Source organism: Setaria italica, chromosome IV, assembly GCF_000263155.2.
Source record: "Setaria italica strain Yugu1 chromosome IV, Setaria_italica_v2.0, whole genome shotgun sequence".
NCBI lineage: Eukaryota > Viridiplantae > Streptophyta > Magnoliopsida > Poales > Poaceae > Setaria > Setaria italica.
In genome coordinates this window covers 33,426,392-33,444,259 of record NC_028453.1, presented here as the reverse complement: position 1 = coordinate 33,444,259, position 17,868 = coordinate 33,426,392, and the positions used below count along the sequence as shown (strand labels likewise).

Sequence of the window (17,868 nt, the reverse complement as noted above, 5' to 3'; positions counted from 1 at the left end):
ATTGGACAGGGTTTCAGGGTATTGGAAATCTAAAAGTCACCAAAGCTAGAGGGGATGTCCTTGAAAGCTGGCTCCGAGGATTGGATGAAGCTAATGGGGGTAGTGTCGGCGATTTGGGAGCATATAAGATTGTGGCGGGAGGGCAGTGGCGTGAGTCGCCGGAGACAACACGAGGTGTGTTGGGCGCGAGGCGAGTAATGGGAGAAAATAAGATCTTAAAAATAGGATTCGCCCCAAAGATGGGGAAAAACAGGCACTTGGAGCAGAGCATCACCCTTATTCATGAGATAAATGTACTTACACCAGAACTTCATCAAATCTTAAGGTGCCCAAACTTAGCACCTTACACACGAAAAAAGAAATTTAAAAGGAAAACGAAATGAAACATTCTCTTGACTGAAGAACAAGAACAGAGCATTCTGTAACCGCAGTAGGACTCGATGGGGTCGTCCATCCTTCAGAGCATGCTGTCGGCGCGCGACGGCAGGCGGCGGAAGAAGTTGCTGGGCACGGCGGGCATCCTGCTCCTGAACCTCGGGTGGCGCAGCACGTAGAGCCCCGCGACGAGCGCCACCACCCGGAACGGCGTGACGTAGAGCACCACCGCGGCGAGGAGGCAGAAGAGGACGAAGAGGCAGGTCGCCCTCGGGTCCCTCCAGCTCAGCAGCGACTGCAGCCTCTCCCCTTGCGTCGCCATGTCGCCGACCACCGTCTGTATCCTCCCCGCCACGCTCCGGAGCCGGTCGTACCTCATGTACACCACGTCCTGCGGCCTCGACGTCGGGAACGTGTCGAACTCCTCGTCGAGCTCGTCGGGGTGCGCCGCCTCCGCCCACGACATCTTCGTGTCCATGTGCGGCGGGTGCCGCGGCCGCCGCCGGTAGTTCCACAGCCCGATGAGGAACATGTAGAGGAACACCGTGGGGAGGATCAGCTCCGGGTACCACACCAGGATGAGCAGGAGCACGTGCACCAGCGCCGTCGTGGCCACGTTCCGCCACCGGCACACGTCGCCGAACCACCGCGCGGCGGCGGCGGCGCCGGAGAAGAGGGAGACGGCGCGGAAGAAGTTGGCCTTGCTCCGCCGCATGCTCCACATGTGGGACTCCACGTCGAGCATGTACTCGACGACCTCGCGCCGGAGCGGCGGCTCCGCGCGGCCCAGCCGCGCCGCCACGATGCCCATCGCCTGGTGCCGGAGCGCGTCGAGCTGCGTCACCGTGAACGGGTGCAGGTAGTGCATCCTCGGGAGCAGCGGCTGCGTGTAGAGGTGGAGCATGTTGACGAGGGAGAGGCAGGTGAAGCGCACGGCGAGCCGGAGCTCGCCCATCTTCTTCACCCCGGATTTCTGCAGCGCGATCAGCGGGTACGCGTGCGTGTACACGCGGTCCGTCTCCAGCGTCGAGAGGCGGATGCGGATCTTGCCAATGCGGGCGTCGCGCGCCGGAGCGCCGCCGCCGCCGCCATTGCCGCCGCCTCCATTGATGCCGAGGTGGCAGTTGTCGAAGACGCCGATGGTGATGACGGTGCAGGGGTCGAACACCTCCCAGGTGTACTGCTCATTCCAGGTGGGGTTGGAGTTGCCGATCATGGTGCGCGTGCGCACCCACTTCTGGCCGTACTTGGCGACGCAGTAGGCGTCGGTGGCGCCGCGGCCGTCGCGGGTCTTCATGGGCTGCAGCCCGGCGGCGCCGAGGATGCCGACCTCCAGCACGCCGACGGGCGGCCGCCACAGCTGCCGCGCCGTGGGGCGGGTGTCGCTGATGTACATGGTGGACTCGTCCATGACGTGGTACGCGCCCTCGAGGCAGGCGCGCAAGTGCACGCGGCTCGCGAACCGGAGCTCCCGCCGCGTCTCGCCCTCGACGGCGGCGCCGACGCCGAACTTCTCGAGGTCGAACCACCTCGACTGCACAAACGGCCGGTGGTCCAGCCGCTTCTCGAAGAGCCCCAGCGGCAGCGCGACGCGGCCGAGGAGGTCGTCCTTCCCCGGGGCCACGCGGTCCTCCACCGACAGCACCAGCTGCTCCTCGAACGGCTCGGCGACGACGAAGACCAGGTCCTCGTTCCACCGCGGGTTCAGCGTCGGCGCCGCCACGGCGGAGGTCTTGAGGATCTGGTGCCCGACCTGCGCCTTCACCACCACCTCCGGCGCGCGCCCGCCGCGCTGCGGCTGCACGTCCTGCGCCTCGATCACGTTCACCCGGAGGTACCACAGCTTGGGGGAAACGTACGCCTTGGAACGCACGCTCGCCACGCCCTCGCCGCGCGCGGCGGCGGCGTCCGAGTGCCACGCCTCCGGGAACGCCTCGTCGGCCTGGGTCCCGATCCAGACGGCGAGCATGAGCTCGCCGCGGACCTTGCCCCCCTCGCCGCGCCGCCCCTCGAGGCGGTACCACTGGGGCGCCAGCGGGCTGTCCGGCGGCACCCGCGTGGGCACCTCGGCGAGGTCGAAGACGACCTTGCCAACGTAGTCGTCGCGGCCGAGCATCTCGCGGTCCTTGAGGAAGACCTCGAGGACGTTGGACTGGACGCGGGACTTGGAGAAGGCGAACACGTGGTCCCACTCGGGGTTGGCGCGGCGGTCGAAGTGCCGCGTCGTGCCCTTGTAGTTGCCGAGGCGGACCTCGACGTAGGGGTCCATGGCGGCGCCGGTGATGGGGTTGGGGGGCAGGTCCTTGGCCTTCACGACGCGCACGTAGAGGAAGAACATCTGCTCCACGAGGTCGTAGGTGCTGGAAGGCTTGTCCACGCCCAGCCAGCCGGCGAGCCCGCCGCCGGCGCCGCCGCCCGCGGGGCGCGCCGGCCCCCCCGCGCCCTTGGGCCATTGCTCACCCAGGAGCGGGTTCGTGTCCTTGAGCTGGAAATCCTCGTGGTGCAGGTCACCACCCTGCTGCCCGTGCCCGCTCATCCTCGCCACCACCCGCCGAGACCTTCTACTATCCTGCTCTGAAGTCTGAACCTAACTCCATTGCAAGACCACGCATCGATCGATAAGAAAAAAATATTCCATAAAAAAAAGGCATAAATTTCGTTACTCATCATTTTTTCCCCCACTTACTTGTTCCAATAATAAGTGTAGAAACTTATGACGAAGCTTGTTGTCTGCAGCACTAGGCCTCAGTAACAATGGCGAGAGGCACTTATTATAAGACACCTAGAAGCCCAGCACAAATGGAAGAACAAGAACATTTGAACGGCAAAGAACAAGAAGCATGTGTTGGCACACGCAGAAGCAAGCAGAAGCAACTTTTGGCTGGGCAGGGAAGCGTATGGCCGATGATGGCCGGGGACCTGCTGGCTGCTGCACCTGCAGGGAGAGGGGGATCGTGGCAAAGCCTCGCCGGGAAGCAAAGCGCCCGGCGCGGCCGCGTCGGCGGTGACCCCGGCGAGAAGGAAGGTATAGTATACGGAGAGACGTCGACAGTATCACTAAACCTCTATCCACCAAGCTAGTCTAAGCTAAAACCCTGCTGGGTCTTGTTGAGAGAAGGTTTCAGGGAGACAAGAGGCTGCAGCTGAATGGAGTTGTTTCAGAGGGAAGCTGCTGTCTGGTAACCTTTTCTTGGGGGCTCTTTGTCTTTGAAGATGATGAGCAGCCGCTGACAGAGGAAAGAGGGGGCGATCTAAAGCACGACGGATCGATCATGTGGCGAAAGGCGATCGAAAGACGGTGTCAGTGCGGGGGTAAATCAAAAGGGGGGGAGATCGATCGATTGGGAGGGAATCGATTCTTTGCGCTGCCGAGGGGGGTTTGTTTATGCCCGCAGCACTTGAATTGGGGGCGGGCGTGCTCTCATCCTCTGATTGGGGGCAAGGAACCTTGCACAGTTCATCAGGGACACGCACGCCAAGGTAACTTCCGGATGAACTGATGTTTTTTTGTTGACATGGACGGAGAAATTCTGAGCTGCTGCACAGCATGCAGTATTGTAGTATAAGCTTAGCAAGGAAGCAGACGGAAGTTACCTTTATTCCATGCCGAAGTGGCAGCTCAAATGTGTCAAAAAGCACGCGGCGAATATATTCCCATCTCATCTCGCCACCACCACTTATATTACTTGGCTCGAATGCGTTCAGACCCTCTTGGTGGCATCTAATCTGTAATGGCTCTTGATTCGGAAGATGATCCCAGGGCTGCATCATCTTTGACTCTCTGTGTGACCATTCACTAGCAAAGCGTGGTATCTTGGTTTTGGTTGGAGCTAAAGATTCAGCAGCGCAGGGGAACACTTGGAACTATTTGGGCCAAGCATAAATAAGGCCCAGTAATAGTTGAGGCCTACATGGAAAGCCCTTGGAAAATATTTCACGAAGAAAGGCCAAGAACTATTTTTTATTTTTTATTTAACGACTTCAACATTTAAATATACTAGTTCAACATTTTTTTTGTCATTTCAACATTTGTAATACACCACTTCAACATTTTTAGAAAAATGTTGAAGTGGTTTTTCCAAAATGCTGAACTAGTTTTTCAAAATGTTGAATCGGTTCATAAAATGTTGAATATGTTTAATTTTTTATTTAAAGACATCAACATTTCCATATACTAGTTCAACATTTTTAATATGTCATTTCAACATTTGTAATACACTACTTCAACATTTTTTCGAATAATGTTAAATTGGTTTTTTCAAAATGTTGAATCAGTTCAATAAAAATGTTGAGTATATTATTACAAGGATTAAAGTAGAAAAAAAGAAAATGAAATATAAAAAATGAAGCACCTTGCTATTTCCGTTGCTGCTGGCAGGACGTGCTCTGTGCTGTTGTCTCGCATGCGTTGTGCTGCCGTCCGTGCGTGGTGCACTTGTGCTCCTACTCCTGCTGTTGTCCCGTGCATGTTGCGCTTGCGCGTCACTTGCTGGGCCTATGGGCTGTGCATTGCTAGGCCTATGGGCTGTACGATCGCTGGGCCTATGGGCTGTGCGATCGCTAGAGTTATTATCAAACGGAAGGTAGATAGGAGCGCCCGCTCCTCATCCAGGCCATGCATAACAGGGTTTTGCTCCCAACTATAAAGTCTGCTCGGCCTCTTTGACGGTGTGGGATTTCAGGAAAGACGGGGCGACATTGGTATGAATTCTTTTGTTCCATATCCATTTAATGGGGTTTTTTTACTCTTCACTTTTCTTTAGATGCAACTTTGCACATTGGCCGTCGTTTCATGCTTTATTGTGATTAATAGCATAATATTAGAGCAAGTTCTCTTTTTGCTATATCTTCTCGTGCAATATTAAAAACTTACGACACGTGGTGCTTGAAGATCCTTATAGTTCTTTCATTCCATAAATTTCATTTCTGCTGTTGAAGTAATATTTCATGTTAATTACGAAATACAAATATGATAAGTTGTTTATAATTTTTATATGAATAGAATAGGACAAGGCGAGTAGCCAATTTTTAGTGATACGTAAAAGATTGTGAGCTATTGCTATAATCTCTCTTTTTGTTCTTTTCTATTTAATGTTCCTTGTTTTTTTTACTTTCAATGGATTTCAAGATACAGATTTTTTTAACTACTTTTGTTTCTCTATCTTGTGACCTCACTATGCTTAGTTTTTATTATTATTCATTGAGAGTAGCATATCCCGGAATAAGATTTGTACAATGCAATGTATAACTAATGTTGTCAAATTTCTTTAGGAAAAAGAGAGGGCAGGAGGTCCTATTTCATTATAGAGGAATAAATCTCTATACCAAAAGCAACATGAGAATATTTCATTCCACTACATTATATAGAGTAAAGTCTATTTTGCCCTCTCACCTTGCCATGAAATTTGGAAGACCCCCTGAACTCAAAACCGGACACAATACACCCACAACTCTTCAAAGTTGGACAAATAACCCCTCTTCAATAGTTCAAAATGGTTTTCAAGGTGGGTTTTTTTTTCTGATGTGGCATGCGGGACCCACTCAATAGCACGCCTCCTCTTTTCCATCTCTCTCACTTACTAGTGGACCCCACCCATCATCCCAAACCTCTTTCTCACTAACATGTGGCCTCAACAGTCACCCCCCGACCCCAACCGCCAACCCCTTCTCACAAGACACTACAAACACTTGTTTGCATCTCCCCCACTCCCGTGGCGTTCCTCCTCCTCCTTGCTCCTACTTTGTCCACCACCCATCGGCCATCTCCTTCCCACAAGCCCCCACTCTACTCGCGCAGCCATGAAGGATGGAAGCGATAGGCTCTCCACTCGCAGCCATGTAGGATGGAGCACCTCCGACGAGGCTTAGATCCGCCGCGCATTGCATCTCCCTAACACATCTCGGATTAGCCTCGAGCTCATCCAGTGAGCTCACGAGCGGAGGTGGAGAGCTCGATTTCGCAATGCCTCACCAATCGCCACGGTCGTCGCCGCATGCCCCGCCCCTACTTTGTGCGTACACTTAGACCTGAGCAAAATAGGCCCAACCCAGCTCAAGCCCGACGGGTTAAGCCTAGCCCAACACTAATTTAGGGCCGGGCGTGGCACTGATTTTTCGCGGCCTGAAAAAAAGGGTGGACCCGAGCCCAGCTTGAATAATAAAATGAATTAAATTTACATTAGAAAATGATGTGCGGCATGGGCTTTGCTCAGGTCTAGTACCACTCCTCCTGGCACTCTGCCTAGAGGGGCACCACCTCCGCCACCCTTGAGGTTCGGGTGACTCAATGACCTCCACTCGCCTTCGGGGTCTAAATTTGAGCGGAATCGGTGGCTCAGGAGAAGAGAAGAATGGGAGCCACATGATAGTGGAATAAGAGAAAATGTGGGGTTGCTGTTAAGTGGGTCCCAAATGCCACATCAACAAAAACCTCATTCAAAACCATTTTTAACTGTTGCAATGGGTTGTTTGTCATATTTTGAAGAGTTGGGGTGCATAGTGTCCGGTATTTTAGTTCAGATTTTGTGACAAGATCAGGGGTAAAATGGACTTTACTCACTTATATAGAAAACTGTTTTTACTCAAAATGAAAACAATAATGAATCACAAACTTCTATTGCAGTCCTCGCTCGTGATGCAACTTGGAGTTTCTGGATGTTGATGCTAGAAGATCCTTGCATCTCTTTCCATCCATATATTTACCATGTATGGATGGCAACCTTATTATAATAACTGATATTAGAGAATGCATATCTAGTCTCAACTCCAAATATTACGACAATTTTGTTATGATCATGTGTATCAATGGAGTTGGTGTTCCACTAAAAAATAGAGTTGGAGTTCCTATTTTGTTGTAGCATATTCATAATGATGTTCTGAAACTATTGAACTTTAGATAAGAAGAGCAGAAAGCCACTTACATCAGCACCAGAGCAACGACACTTTAACCCAAACAGGTACAAATTAACTTATTTGCTATCTATCACTCTTGCAATTAGTCGAAAAATGTATTTCATTAGTAAGAGTTTATCCATTGAATAACTTTCCAAGTCAACCTTAGGACAAATTGTAGTTACTTTGTTGTGGGAATCCATGCTTTCGAGCAAGGGTGGACCTAGGCTTGTATTGAGACCTAGGCCATACAATGGTTCCCATTGAGAAATACAAAATTCAACTCTTGCTACTGGGACTTAGACTAAGGGCCATGGCCTAAGTGCTGGGCCCGCCCATGGTTTCTAGCTTTAGTGTAAGAACGTGGTTCTTCATCTTCATTGGCAAAATTCAAGGCTTCATATACTTCTGTTGTATTGTCGAGCTGGATCCAAATAAGCTAGAAAAATCTGATTGCATATCTGTGTTCGATGGATCGTTCTATATCTCTAAGCTACACATCATTGGCCTGCCTGTAGCTACAAAAAAGAATATCAACACGGTTTTGAAAATGGCATTTATGTGGTTCTATAAACAACATTTGTGCATGTTCCTACCGTTACACAAAATATGTTGTACACCAACAAATTGATATGGTAATCATTACATTGACTCCACCTAGCTTAAGTGCGATAAATATTTTTTTAAAAAAAATGGGTAAGGACTATTTCATTCCGCAATGCGCCTATCAAAAGGTCAAGCATAATATATGTCAAGGATGAACTGGACGAATAATTTATACTTTTATTCCGATTTTTCAGACATGATTTCCCATGTTGCATGAAAACAACGTACGAGCCTCTATGGGCATTCACACCAAAAGAGAATTTATAAATTGTCTCAAATTTTTAATGAATAATCCTCTCTAAAACTTCAAAAGGCAAAACCATTCTATATTTTCATTACTTATAATATTTGATGTCTTGTTCACTTAATAAATGAGCTAAATACCGAGAGAAACTTAGCGAAATAACAAATTCTAATGATATTAAAAAAACAGTGGGTTCCATCGTTTCTATGGTTCCACCTTAAAGATATCATATTCTAAAAATACTGGATTTTATAGATATGCTCTTTTATAAAATAATGTTCAAAGTGACAATAAAAACATATATTTTTTACGAGGGGGTGTAATGCATCCTTAACTATGTGAGAAAAAATATGATAGGTTGTAGACTATTAAAATAATTAGAAAAGGATTATCGGAGTAACAAATTTCAGTGATATTAATATTTACCAAAGATTGTGACGTAATGGTGTGAATCATCTTCGCCATTTTCCATTTATTTTTCTTACTCTTCATTGTTCTTTGTAGATGCAATTTTAGCCGGTACGTTTGTTTCATGCTTTAAGATGAATAGCATAATGTAACAAGTTCTCCCTTTGCTATATCTTCTCATGCACGGTCCATATGCAACTTTGAAAGTTTATGAATATTGCTATTGTAACTTGTAAGATCCTTATGTTTCCTTAATTCCATAAATTTAATTTCTTGTGTGTTGAAACAGTGGAGTCATCTCTTTATAACGAAATCAGCACCATACGCTCAGGCATATCATTAGACCACGTAATCCTGGTTTTACTACCGTCGGTTCCCGGGCAAGGATTCCATCCGTCCGTCATTCTGACGCCTCCAGCCATAGCGTTCGCGAGTCTTCGCGAGGGCTCTCCGTTTCCCGTTGCTCGTCCCGCGGCAGCGCGGCCTACGTCCCTGCGGCGGCCGCCAGTTCTTCACCGAAGCAGCAAGCCAGCAGTTGACCTCTCCCTCCTTCCCCTCTACCAATTGCCGCATGAGCAGTTGGCCCGCAATTCCTGAACCTCAACATCCAGTTCAAGCTACCACCAGACATCCCCGATCCTCTCGCACCTTCCATCTCCTCTGCTCTCCCCTTTTCGATCTAGCAATAGTAGCATCAAATCATCACCTGCCTGATCCCTGGTCATCAGCATCCATCGCAAACTCCATGCGACCGGTTCATGCTAGCCACTCCCTCCCCTCCGTGCCACCAAAATCCAAGCCAAGCTGCAGCGGGTGTCATAGGTGCCATGAGATCACCGGTGATGCTGGAGTCTCTCTTTGCGGATGCCTTTGATGCTTAGTGCTTTGAACATGTTTGTGCACTTCAGGGCTATGGTAACCTCACCCGCGTGCAGTCATCCAGGAAGGCATTCAGTACTATTATGCCAATTTCAGTGTAGTACTTCTAGCAAAAGTCATGTGACCAATGAACTGTTATAAATTTTACATACAATGTGATGTGTGCATGCACCTAAGAAATCAAGATCGATGCGTTCCCATTTGTTATGTACCTACGCAAATAAAGTATAACATAGGATGGCCAGGTGTATTTCTTATTTTTCCATGGGAAAAAAGATTGAGACATCAGTACTTTGTTTGAAAAAAGATTGATTTATTGGAATGTGAGGTATACTTTACCTCATCAGACAATGAACCACCTTTTTACCAGGCTAACAAAAGTCCCAAACATGTAATATTTTACACAGTTTTATTCTTCTGAATCCAAACCGTGAACAAATATTCATATAACTTAGTTTACCTTTTGAAATCATCTGGTTATAATAGCAAGTCCACAATGGACAACAATGATGTAGTGGTCTTAAGTAATAAATTATACTGTTCTTTCTAAATTTAGTATTTAAACTGTACTCTTAAGCACATAAGACTTAGGATCTGGATTAACTTTGAAGATAACTTTAAAACCTATCAGCATGTTCTGCTTGAGCTTTCCGAGAAAAAAGGAGGGATCTCAAAAGCTGACCACTATCATTCTTACCGAGCTGCTGGTACTTAACTACCAGCTGATATGTATGTTTCAAATAAAACTTATAGAGTTGAGCAATTTCTTTAGAAAAAATTTTATTGCATGTTCGGCTTCTAAATCAAACTTTCCCTTCCTTCCGATGTTCAGACATGCATGCACCCCTAAATCTCCTATGTTATGATAGTACAATATAACTTTAGACTATAGCACAAAAAATAAGCTGTACAGATCACTGTTCAAAAATATCCAAACTCATAGTACATCAGAGCTGTGAATCTACAAACAAATCAGCCTTATTTCGTTAAAGCTCCTCTTAGAGCTGTTTAAATTGCAAGTGTCAACATGGACATTGAGCGTTGCAGTGGCTGGAGGAGGATAAGTTCGAGAACACTGCATATAAGGGTTTTTACCTACTTATCATCGTACTAAAAAGGGAGAGATAAATTTTTATACGATGTTACATATACATACCACATAACTGAATATATCATGGGTCAGCCTACTCTACAGGTGGCGCGGCAAAGCTGTGCCTATATTTCTCCATAAATTTCTAAAGCTCATTGTTCTCCGTAACCACCACTGGCCAATCTCAAAGATAGCACGGCAACGCTGCGCCAGGTTTCTAGTATTAACATGATGAGCTCTATACAATTTTATATTAAATAGCATAGAATAAGTAGGTTAACCAATTTTTTGTGATTTCAATATTTGACAAATCGTGCAAGTGCTGCTGCTGCCTCTTTTCATCCTTTTTTCTATTTAATATTTTGCCTTTTATTTTTAATGGTTTTCAAGATGCAGATTTTCCACTACTTTTGTTTCATACTTTTTTTCCATCACTAATCACTATGCTTTTTTATGCTTTGACAGTAGCATCTTTGGGAATTGTGTTTATATGGTTCAATGTATAATGTCAAATTTGTTGGAAAAAGAGAGGGCAGGAAGTCATATTTCATTATGGGGGAATTTTGTTATATACCAAAAGCTAGACGGATATTATATTGAATCAAAATGAAATTATATTGAATCATAAACATCCACTAAGCAGAGTCCTACCTCATCATGCAACTTGTAGAGTTTCTTGATGTTGATGTTGGAAGACCATTGTATGTCTTTCCTTCCACATATTTACAATGTAGGGATGACTACTTTATTGAAAATTCCTATTTCTGGCAATGCATGTCAAGTTTTGACTCTAAAAGAAGATATTTTGACTATACGCGCTTTATTATAAAAATGTGCATCGGTAGAGTTTGAGTTCCTATATTGTTGTAAAATCTTAATATTGTGCTAAAAGTAGATGCACATCAGCACCTAGGCAATGATACTGAACTCCAAATAGGTATAAGCTTATTTGCTAACTATCATTCTTACAATTAGCAAAGAATATTTTTCTATAGAAAAAGGTCCTCCATTCAACAACTTCCTGAGTTGATCTTGGAACAAATTTTAGATATGTTATTACGGTAATCCCTGCCTTTGAGCGAGGGCGGACCTTGGGCTGACTTGAGACCCAGGGCATAGGCTGGGGTTCATTGAGGATTAAGAAATTGAACTCTTTCTATTGGGCCTTAGATTTAGGGCCACGGCCCCTGACCTCTAGCTATAGTAACAGTACTATTTTATCCTAAAGACGGTAGGAATTAATGTGTTTGTTCTGGCGAGATTCATGGTATCATATACTTTAGTTGTAATACCGAGCTGGTTACAAGTAGCGTAGGCATGATCCGATTTGAGAACATTTAATCGGTCGTTCTGTATCTTCGAGCTGTACTGGCCTGGCCCACCTTGGCGGCTTGGCCTAGCCCATTCAAACCCACGACGACCCCTCCCTTCGCCTTCCTTGCCGGCGGCACCTCGACGCGAACCGATGGATAGCGGAGGTAGAGACTCCCGTCAAAGCAGATCGAGCTTTCCAATAGCATCGCGTACACCACGGCCGGCGAATACCAGATCGTCTCGGGCGCGAACGGCGACAGGCTCCTCCGCCATGGCCAGCGGCGGCTAGCTGAAACCCCGTGGGCGATTCTTGGGTGGTTTTGGTTTCCATCTAGAAACTGAAGTCAGCAAAGCGACGTGCAAATCCAGCCGGCTGGGGCTGGTGGTGCAAGCGAAGCATAACTGAAGGCAGGAATTAATGACTGGGGAATCCACCACAAGGATGAACACCTTCCATCTTTGCAGCCGCAGGCACTCGGATCCCCGATCCTCCCCGGCCCAACCCACCACCACGCTATAAATCCCCCTCCCCCTCGCTGCGTTGCGCTTCACCTCGAATTCGCCTCGCTCTCTCCTCCGCTCCCCTCCTTCTGCTCCGACCGAGAGGTTCTTGTTGCAGCGAAGCCATTGCAGCAGGTAAGAAAGGTTGAATCTTTCTGGCTTTCTGGGGTAGTCTCCTCGGTGTTCTCCGATTTCTTGCGGCATTTTTGGCGGCGGCGCGTGGTTGCTTTGTTGGTGCTGATTGTGTTTGTTTTCCACGGGCAGAGATGGACGCCGGCAAGTTTCCAGCGGGGATGCGCGTGCTCGCCGTCGACGACGACCGCGTCTCCCTCAAGATCCTAGAGAAACAACTGAAGCATTGTAACTACAACGGTGAGGATTCTCGCCTTCTTAGCCGCCCCTGTAAAATTTTCCACTCGATCGAATCTGTCGTGGTAGATCGAGGCCGACGACAGATGATGAAGTTTCTGGGTGTTTATCTTCTTGTGTTGGGATACTTGTGGTGTGGTGCAGTGACAGCGGTGACGCACGCGAAGGAGGCGCTGGACATGCTCAGGGAGAGGAAGGTCGGGGACCAGTTCGAGCTGGTGATCAGCGACGTTGTGATGCCTGACATGGACGGCTTCAAGCTCCTTGAGCTCATCGGCCTGGAGATGGATATCCCAGTCATCAGTAAAGCCATTTTTGCTCAAACTCACCGCTATCCATTTTTATGCATAGCGTCCCTCTGATCCCTAGAATCATGAGTAGTAGTAGTACTATTTTTGGATATTGCTCTGGATAGATGCATTGAATGGATCTTATACACTTCGGTTGGCACTCGTGATATGCAGTAGATCTGTTGGTTCTGAATGTTTGGGTATGATAACGATAAATGGTCACATGCCTTGAGTTACCATCAAGCTAATAACTTCTAGATTTTGTGGTTTGTAGTTTTGTATTTTTTATCTTTTTGTTCCTAGGTGTGTAGCTTCGGACTTCTTAATTTTGTCGCATGTAGCCTCCTTTAGTACAGTTTGGTCGTAAGCCTTATATGGGAAACAAAATTTTTGTTTTTTTGCAATGTTCATTACAGTTGACTTGTTTTTTTCGTGTGGCTTCCGACTTCTTAATTTTGTCGTGTGTGCCTTCTTTCATTATAGTTTGTTCGTATGCCTTGCATGGAAAATTTTACCGTGTCCATTATTGATGTTGGGTTGATATTTTTGTCGTGTGTAGCTTTTGACTTCTTAGTTTTGTCGTATGTAGCTTCCTTCATTACAGTTTGTTCGTAAGTCTTACATGGAAAATAAAATTTTGCCGTTTGTTGTGCCCATTACAGTTGAGTTGGTTTTTTTATCGTGTGTAGCTTCCAACTTCTTATTTTTGTCGTGTGTAGATTCCTTCATCACAGTTTGTTCGTAAGCCTTACATGGAAAAAATAAATTTTTTCCATTTGCAGTGTCCATTGCTGTTTGACTATTTGTTCATAAGCATTAGACGGTGTCACTGACCACTTAATGTTGTCATTTAGTCTCATGTGTTACGGTTTGTTTGTAAACCCTATGTAAAAATAGAATTTTACTTTTGTACATTACCATAGACGCTAGATACAATCAACCTGACCCCTTAATTTGCCGCTCTTAGTTCCATATTTCACGGTTTGTTAGTAGGCCCCACATGCAATTGATTTTTTGTCATTTATAGTGTTATACTTCACCTTTGGTTTATTGGACAAGTCAGTCAAAACATTCTGGTGAAGTTTCTTTCTATTTTGAATTGGATAAGAAATGGGGAAAATGAAATTTGAGCACTGGAATTCAATCCGGCTACCCTGTTCTAGTCATACTTGAAGCTCATCCACTAGGCTACAGCTAAGTTGTAAATAGAAAGTAGATAGCATATTAGTTAACCATTTAGAAATTAAAATTTTCAAACTTGATCAAAGTTTCTTTTGCTTCAATTTGGATCGAGACATCTATACTTTTGTAAATTTTGTCAATTGCATCAGCGAATGAATTTTCTGAATGAAACTAGCTACTGGAACTGTTGTTTGAGTTCATTTCATACACTACTGCTTGTTCATATGTGGTAGGTGCAATCAAGCTAATTACTAACTTTGGTCGTTTGTAGTTAGTTTCTTGTGTTACCGTTGGGTGGTAATTAACCATTGGTGCAATCAAGCTAACAATTTAATTATGTCATTTGTGGTTTCATACAATGCCATGTATGAGTAAGCTCTAGGTGCAACAAGATAACTTTTGATTTTTGTGTTTTGTAGTTCCGTTCATCAATAGTGTCATTTTCAGATGTAAACAATGCCCTATTCTAATAAATCTGTAAAGTTTATCTTATTAAATTCTTTGAAACACAAAAGTGGTCATGATAAAGGCTTGCCCTTTTACTATGTGTGCGACACATTTGTTTCAAAAAGAAGGTAAATGACACATATAGTGCCTAAAGAAATGAAAATGGAAAAATGTGCCTAGTCAACTGAATAACATAAAGACCACTTGATTATTCCATGTCTAGTCAATCGAGCTTGTTGACTTCTGCATTTCATCATTGACCTTATGTTGCCTTATGCCATGCAGTGCTATCTGCGAATGACGAGACAGAGACTGTGATGAAGGGGATAAATCATGGGGCTTGTGACTATTTGGTAAAGCCAGTGCGCCTTGAACAACTTAGGGGCGTATGGACTCATGTTTTGAGGAATAGTAAGACTGATCCAAGGAACAGCACCAGTGGTGGCAATGATGATGCTGATCAGAAGCTACAATCTGGGGATGGTGATAAGGGTGAGAGGGATGGTGCAAACCAGAACAGGAGGAATTCTAAAAAGAAGAAAAATGATGTGGATGGTGCTGATGAGGGCAAGGAGAACACATCCCCCCAGAAGAGGCCAAGGGTCCAGTGGCCTGGCGATCTACACCGCAAGTTCGTAGAAGCTGTCAATCAGATTGGCATGGACAGTAAGTTCTCACATTCCATGACTTCTCTATCAACATTAAATTTAATTCTTATGTTAAATTTATTTCTCATAACAAATCTTTTGTTGCGGTAAATGCAGGGGCTGTTCCAAAGAAAATATTGGAAGTCATGAATGTGGACGGCCTCACTAGAGAGAATGTTGCAAGTCATCTGCAGGTTTTGTTTCTAATCTTTTGCTTGATTGCTATGCTTGAACTTGTTTAAATTTAAGTTAAAGATATTTGATCAAACTTGTTTCTGCCCAATTGCCATCTCAAACTCAATGTTTGTGTTTATGTCAATTGAACTTGTGTTTTTGACACTTCTTGCGACACTTATGTGTGTGCCACACAAAAATTCTTGTGTCATACGCACATATATTGAGATTGGGATGGCATTCGCATACACATATTTCTGGGATTAGTGAAACTACATAACACATTCAGTTTTCTTTTTTATCCTGAATATGTCCTGAAACTACAGAGTCCATTTCATTTCTTTATGTCCTTGTCAATCCTTTTCTCTTAACAAATTGCTACTTGTCTATCTCGTGATTTCAGAAGTACCGAATCTACCTGAAGAAGCTCAGTGAGGGCAAACTCAAGAATTCTAGTCCATTTGCTGATGGACCCAAAGCATGGCGCTGTGACTCGGTGCCTGCTAATAGCAATACGAACGTAGTGGAAAGTTCCAATCATCATCCAGAACTTGGTAGATACCAGTCAGCCTCGTACTTTGTTGGCTCTCCGAGCTCAAGCAACGTTTTTGCAAGGATGAACTCACCATCTGCGTTTGGAGCATACACTTTTCTGCCCACTCAGTCAGTACAGCTCATGAGCTCCCAGAGAAACTTTGGCATTCCTCGGCAGGACGCAGAACCAGTTAGCCATGGTGTCAATGTCAACCTGTCAGATGCAAGCCAATGCTTCCCTAATATATCAAATGGTGCGGTATTCAACACAAGCAAACCTTCTGGTCCTTCTGGCAGCTCCTTCACAAATATATCAAATGGTGCGGAATTCAACACAAGAAAACCTCTCTCTCTTGGTATTTCTGGCAGTTCAATTGGAAACACCTCAAGTGACATTCCAACATTGTCCTCGAGCATGCACTTTCCTTCACACCGTTCTTGCAGCTCCTATGCGAGCATATTGCGTGGCAAGATTCTGGGGGCAAGCAGAGGTATTCCTTTTGAAGACATAGCAGATGGTGAGATGCTGGCCCCTTCCGGTCACTTACCGTTGCAGTGTCCTGAGTTCAACAATCAGCCTTTGGTTCAGATTCAATCACCTTCTGCTGGACTATTCAACCAAGTTGCATGGGAGGCTGATGCTGGTCAATTTGCTGGACTTATCAACTGCAGCAACTCCTGGAAAGCTGCTGCGCTGTCAAGGTTTCCTGATCTTACTCACAATGTTGGAATGTCTAATGGTCCATCACAGGGGAACATCATCAAGATGAACCAGTTATCAAGACTTGCAGCCTCCTCTGGACAGATTCCAACCTTTGGAAATGAGTATCATAACCAAATTGCAGGGATCATAGGGAAAACCGCACCAGCGTTAAGTTTCAGTGAGCAGGTGGCGCCATTGAACTTTGGAAGCAACACACACTATACTGCAATGCCAATTGGTAACTCAGATCTAGGTAGTTCTTCAAGCACTAGACCTGCATTGCCTAACCTTCAGATAGACAATTCTGTCATGCCGACAGAGATGCTGAATGGTGAGGATACAAGTGGCAACCTCCCTGAAGGTGGTACCATTAATCAGCAACCTGTTGGTGATCAAGTGATTAACAGCAATGAGTTCCTCATGGGAACATGCGAGGTGCAGAATGGAGCAAGTGGTGACCTGGATGATTTTTTGACTGACTGGGTTAATGAAGTAAGATTCTTTCTTATTCCTTTTTTTCTGAATAAACTCTGCTCATTTCAATCTACCTGCTTTGTCCTGATTTTTTCATTGCATTCCAGTTTTAAGTTTTTGCGCTGGAAGCAAATACTACAAGCAATCTTTACTTAACTGGTGTTGGTTTAGTTACTTCTTCTTGTTAGTACTCAGTGCATTGCTCAGATTCATCATGCTGCCTGTTCATTCATAATCTCGAATATAAGACATGTTTAGTTGTTAGCTTATTTTGAAATTTATTTCTATCTAGAATATTTGCACACGTTACATGTGAAACTGGTGGCTACTACTGGTGAGGTTCATCTAACTGAACTATTTTATTACATCAGGATTTCGTCAACAATGGTGATGCCTTCAGCGGTGGGGACTGGGACTTTGCCCCTTGAAGTCATATCTGGGAGAAAGATGTTTCTGCATCTATGTAGCCCAGCTGCTGACCTCTTGATGGTTCTTGCATGTTGTATGTGCAAAAATTGTGGTATTTGTAGTAGGCTAGCTAGGAGCAGGCCATCTTCAATGGAATCCCATGTTTATCTAGTAGTGACTGTTATGTGGGTTCTCTTTTGTATCAGCTTTGCTTTTAACTTGGTGGTGTCAAGTTTGGCGGGAGGTGTGGATGTACCACCGCCTGATAACTCTAGTCCGAACTGTCATCTTCGGCTCGAATTTTGGTGGCTATTTTCAGTTATTAGTTGGGA

The 17,868-nt window shown here is 45.7% G+C and overlaps 2 protein-coding genes across 2 annotated transcripts; one reads left to right on the top strand and one right to left on the bottom strand.

Moving 5' to 3' along the window:
• Positions 1 to 224: 224 nt before the first annotated feature.
• Positions 225 to 3,853, bottom strand: LOC101774861 (FT-interacting protein 1). Its single transcript, XM_004965830.4, has 2 exons — positions 3,062 to 3,853; positions 225 to 2,962 (listed from the first exon to the last, which is right to left on the bottom strand). The coding sequence occupies exon 2, from the start codon at positions 2,909 to 2,911 to the stop codon at positions 458 to 460; it is 2,454 nt and encodes an 817-aa protein (XP_004965887.1). The 5' UTR covers positions 2,912 to 2,962; positions 3,062 to 3,853; the 3' UTR covers positions 225 to 457.
• LOC101784189 (two-component response regulator ORR25) lies at positions 3,283 to 17,556 on the top strand. The gene is made up of 7 exons (XM_022826137.1): positions 3,283 to 3,400; positions 12,573 to 12,680; positions 12,822 to 12,980; positions 14,882 to 15,262; positions 15,361 to 15,437; positions 15,821 to 17,146; positions 17,500 to 17,556. Exons 1-7 carry the CDS (start codon positions 3,283 to 3,285, stop codon positions 17,554 to 17,556), a joined length of 2,226 nt encoding a protein of 741 aa, XP_022681872.1.
• The last annotated feature ends 312 nt before the right edge of the window (positions 17,557 to 17,868 follow it).